Raw genomic sequence first — 5,000 nt, forward strand, 5'->3', positions numbered from 1 at the left:
ATAACTGATTGATAAATAGATAGATAATATTGCACATACATTGTTCAGTTTGTAAGGTTTATTGAGGGTTATTTTTCCAGATATATATTTCTATATAGATTTTGTAATAATTTTGTTGTTTACTTCTAATTACAAGGTTCATTGTACGTGACTTCACCTACAATGAAGAGGAATTGACTGCTGGAAAGAATGAACTTTCAAAGCTAATCAGTGACAAGAAAAGACACTTTGTAAGGAAAATAATTTTTAAAAAGCTTTTTTTTGTTTGCAAAGTTTTATAACTTGAATCTTATGTGTGCTGTAATATAATGTAAATTGCAATTAAACATCTGTACTGTGGATGTATATATTTTGACACAGCACACTGTTTATATTTACAGGGGCCATTAGTGCGCTGGTTGAAAGTGAATTTCAGCGAATGCTTCATCTGCTGGATGCATGTGAAGGCCATCCGTGTGTTTGTTGAATCTGTTCTAAGGTAATTGTCTTGCAGACATTTAGAAGTGTGTGTAGAGATTGCAATTCCTCAGCCATACTTTGCTTGCTCAGCTGCAGAAAACTTTTTTTTTTTCAATGTTTGTAACAGCTTTATTTACCAGAAAATTTGTCATGCTGCTGTGACTCATAATGAAGTGTCATAGGTAGAGGAGGAGTGAAGGAGGAAGAGAAAGAACAAAAAAACATAGTAAACCATGATGTGCAAATGGGAAATGTTGAATTGTTGAATGGAGTAGAAATGGTATGGGGTAGCTTATGGGTGGGTTGTATTTGCCATACATTAAAAAAGTCTCATTTTATACTTAGTATGTTGGTTCACACAAAAAAAGAGTCGGGACCAAAACCAGGTAGCACTTATATGATTAGTTCAGAGTGAGTATGAAGAATGGGGCTTGGTATACATCCTATTCATTATGAAAATTCAATTTTACTTCTTCACATGGACAAATAAATAATATTTAGTTTTGAGAGGTTATGCTTGATCAAGTCTGCTAGATTCACAATTAAAAAGTAAAAAAATCACTCAGAAACCCGTATAGAAAAGAAAACTAAACTTTTTTTTTTCATTGTAGAAAAAGGATTTATTTATAAATACTTCAGACTTCATTTGGTTTGTGTCCATGATGATCATAAGCTTAGTACTGTGTCAGACTCATGATTAGTGAAGTTCTAAAGGGAAAAATGCGAAATGTAGAGGGAATCTTCATGATATTAATTCAGATTTTTGCCTTTTTATTTGTATTTCAGATATGGCTTGCCTGTCAATTTCCAGGCTATTCTTGTGCATCCAAACAGGAAGAGTATGAAGCGGCTACGTGATATTCTAAACCAGCTGTATTCTCACCTTGATTCTTCTGCAACAGGAGGAGCTGGGGATGTAAGTCTCTCATTAATGATTGATGTCAATTAGTGAATCCTGTTTTGTATGGATATTGAAGGTTATGACTATAAAGCTTTGCATTTTTACTTACCCTGGATATTAATTGAAAAACTTTATTTGCAGACTGTCGACATTCCAGGATTGGGATTTAACACCAGCGAGTATTATCCCTACGTGTCTTTCAAGATAAATACAGACATGATAGGGGATCATAGAAACTAGATACTTAAGGAAGCCAAATTGCTGTTAAAATTTAGATCCTTGTTTGTGGTACATGTTTGGTTTACCATAATATAAGATGATAGTTAAAGATAATTTGCAAAAGAGACATGGGAAGTTACTAATTTTTTTATTGTTGCATTTGGATTGGGATTTATATGTATATCTTAACAGCTACCATTATCAAGCAATATTTAATGTTTTGCTATGAGGAAAATGCACAAAGATGTTAATGCATGTGGTTGTGAATATGATGAAATGTGTCGAAAAAAATGTGCTAATTAGATGGTACTGTGGTCATTACTGATGTAGAATATTTTATTTGTACATTGCATAGTTTTATTTACCATTAATGATTTATGACCACAGTTGTCCATAGATTTTAATACATTCCTGTACAATTCCTTCATTCCAGATTCTCTGTTTGAATTTCCGAAGTGTACTGACATTTAAATGCTGCTTTTGGTTCAAGTAGCTGTAGAATAAATTTATACCTGGATCATATCTCAAATACTCAAAATGGTATGGTGTTGGAATGTCACTCCTAATCATGTCTTGCAGAACTGTAACATATTCAAAAACTATTTGTAGAAAAATTGTGCTGAGATCACTTTAAAGAGAATGTGCTCTCTAGATCAGCATGTCATGGATGAGTTGTCCTTATATATGTACATGGTTTGTTGAAATAGTTTGAGGAACAACTTATGTTGGGTAAAATCATGTAATTACCATTGATGTACAGATTGGTATATATATGTAGAGGTAAATGTTGTGAATAAATGGTAAAACGTTGTTATTTGTGTCCTTCCCCCCCCACCATCCCTTGCCTGTTGTTGTCATGGGACTTGGGAGAAGGAGACTGAAGCCCAATATAGGGGATGACCCCTCCCTTGGACCTCAGCCCTCTCCTCAACTAATTTTGCATGGTCTTTTCCTTCTCTTTTTCATCCCTTTCCTCTATCCACTTCGTAAGGTGTGAGAACCATGCTGACAGGATAAAAGGCTAGCTTTGTGTGATTCATGAATGGGCTCCAGGAATCATGAGCATGGTATTCCCTTGGTTAATATCCAAGCATTTAATCCTTATGGAGACCCCAAATGGTCGACCGTTTCTTTACACGACCTCTCACGATGGCTAGCATTGAAGATTTTTTATTCTTATGGGCATTAAAGGCTTGTTCCTTCATCAATTATCCTATCAAAATTTGATTTCTCTGGTTTTCCCTTCCTCAACTTTGACTACAGCTCCAACAACTGATATTAATACACCCCTCCTGGATGTTTGCTGTCAACTCGATCCGTTCGGAATCATCCACCCAGGTCATTACTCTACCTTCAGAATACACCCCTTCCTCTCTCTCAACATCCTCACCTTCATCTTATACTGCAAAGTCTTCTTCATTGTCTATCCCCTCCTTCTTTATTACTACTCTTCATCCTTATTGTCCTCCTCCCCATAATAATACTTCGCTCCACACCATCCTTCTACTGATTTCTCCTTTGTAAACATTTCCAGTACTCTTTTTGGCCCAGCCTAGTGGGATCGATTATTTATGATTCCCCCTACAGCCCTTTACTTTGACAATACCCTTCTCTTCCAACAATGTCTCGGCCCCATACTCTGACAATACCCATCTCTTCCAACAAGGCCTCTAAAAACAAGTAGGCAAAGATTCATTTCGTAGTCGTTCCGATCGTTCGCGGTCTCAGTTACATCTGAGTCCCAAGCTCGTGCACTGTCTACCCAGACTGACCTCACTAGCAAACCTATTCTTGCTCAATCTAACTCTTCCCTTAATTCTTGCATCGGAACTGTTTCCGTCTTGACCGAGTCAGCCTGTGAAAACAACCTGCTCGCTTGCATCGTCAACTATGATGCGGTGGCAGTGCAGTGCTCTACTATTCCTCCCAGAGGCCAGCGTAAATCCTGTGCCAATATTGCCATGAAGGTTATATTGGTGGAATGTTCTGCCTTGTCCTACCATATCGATCCCTTCCCCATCAGTGTCGGAGGTGTTTGGCGTTTTGGCCACCCAGACACACACTGTTGCTCCACAGCCTGTTGCCCTGTATGTGACCAACCTGGCTAAGCTCGTTTTTTCTGCTCAGCCACGTACGTGTGCCAATTGTGGTGGCCCCCATAAAGTATTTTATTGGAGCCTACCCTGTCTACAAGATCGAATGTGAGGAAGCAGTACTCAAATTCAGACAGGAAACATACCGATCAGGTTTCTCTTTCTACCCATTCCAAAACTACACTTCGCTGCACTCCCCTCCCATCTTCTCAAGATGTCTCAGCATCTCCCCCAGTATATTTTCCCTTTACCCCAAACCATCCTACATCTACTCAAACTCTCGCCAAGACAAGTTCCTTTACAGTCTAAATCCAGATACTCTAATCTCCCACTTCCTCGATGCCTACCCCTCCTCCTCACTTACCTGTCGCACCGAACAATGTAAACGGTCCATCCCATCTATCACATCATGTACACCCACCTCTCCCTCAGCTCCTCGGACGTCTATCCTCTCGTCTCCCCTTAACAAGAGAACCTTTGTTTCTCAGACCTCCCTACTCAACTCCCCTCCAGAAACTCTTGATGACATCCAAGACTTCCTAAACATGACCCAAGAGAAAGCTCCACTCCCTCGTCCACCACCCAATCCCTCTATACCTATTCCCTCTACATTCAAAGTATTTGCCGACATCCACATTCCTCCTCCTCAAATTCCCCCAACCCTTCTTCCTCCCACTCTACCCCCAGAACACCCCATCCTCCCCTTTTCCATGTGCACCGCGATTCCCTTCTCTTTCCCCATTCCCCTTTTACAAATCCCTGGAGTACTCCATTTACTTCCCCCTATTAACCTTTTCACTACCATACTATCCTACAGCGCTCTACAACCTTTGAGATCTAACACATTTCATCCTAAATCGTTAACTCATTTTTACCGTTTTCGCCAAAATAATTTACCATTGTTCTATATGACCTTTGATTAGCACATTTATTTGTTAACCATTAATCATTGTGTCCTTTGCTTCCTTTTTCTTCCATCCTCCATCCTCTCGCTTCCTTCCTGCCTCTCTCCCCTCCATACTCCCCCTCTCTCTTCCCCCCATCCCTCTTCTTTCTCCCTTTCCCTTCTCACCATCACCCTTTTCTCCCTTTTCTCCATCTCCTCTTCTCTTCTCCTCTTCTCTCCTCTCCTCTCTCTCTCTGTCTCCCGCTCCAAATCTCCCACCCTCCCGACTTTTTTCCTCCTTCCTCTCCTCCCACCTTTTACCTTTCTCTTTCCCTTAATATTTATTCATTCGTCTAAACTGTAAGCTTTGTCAGTGTTTCACGAGGACTGACAAAGAAAGACTTTATTCGAATCTGACTGGTTTTTATTATCAAAATTGTAT

At 39.5% G+C, this 5,000-nt stretch overlaps 1 protein-coding gene across 1 annotated transcript in view; it reads left to right on the plus strand.

Annotated features, from left to right (window-relative positions):
• Vha44 (V-type proton ATPase subunit Vha44) overlaps positions 1–2,389 on the plus strand; it is an 8,373-nt gene extending 5,984 nt beyond the window's left edge. Inside the window, exons 7-10 of the mRNA XM_027381427.2 lie at positions 137–230; positions 381–478; positions 1,246–1,375; positions 1,502–2,389. Of these exons, the coding sequence (XP_027237228.1) occupies positions 137–230; positions 381–478; positions 1,246–1,375; positions 1,502–1,600 (421 nt within the window). The 3' untranslated portion in view covers positions 1,601–2,389. The remainder of the gene's footprint in view (positions 1–136; positions 231–380; positions 479–1,245; positions 1,376–1,501) is intronic.
• Positions 2,390–5,000: the final 2,611 nt, after the last annotated feature.

Source organism: Penaeus vannamei, unplaced genomic scaffold, assembly GCF_042767895.1.
Source record: "Penaeus vannamei isolate JL-2024 unplaced genomic scaffold, ASM4276789v1 unanchor615, whole genome shotgun sequence".
Lineage (NCBI taxonomy): Eukaryota > Metazoa > Arthropoda > Malacostraca > Decapoda > Penaeidae > Penaeus > Penaeus vannamei.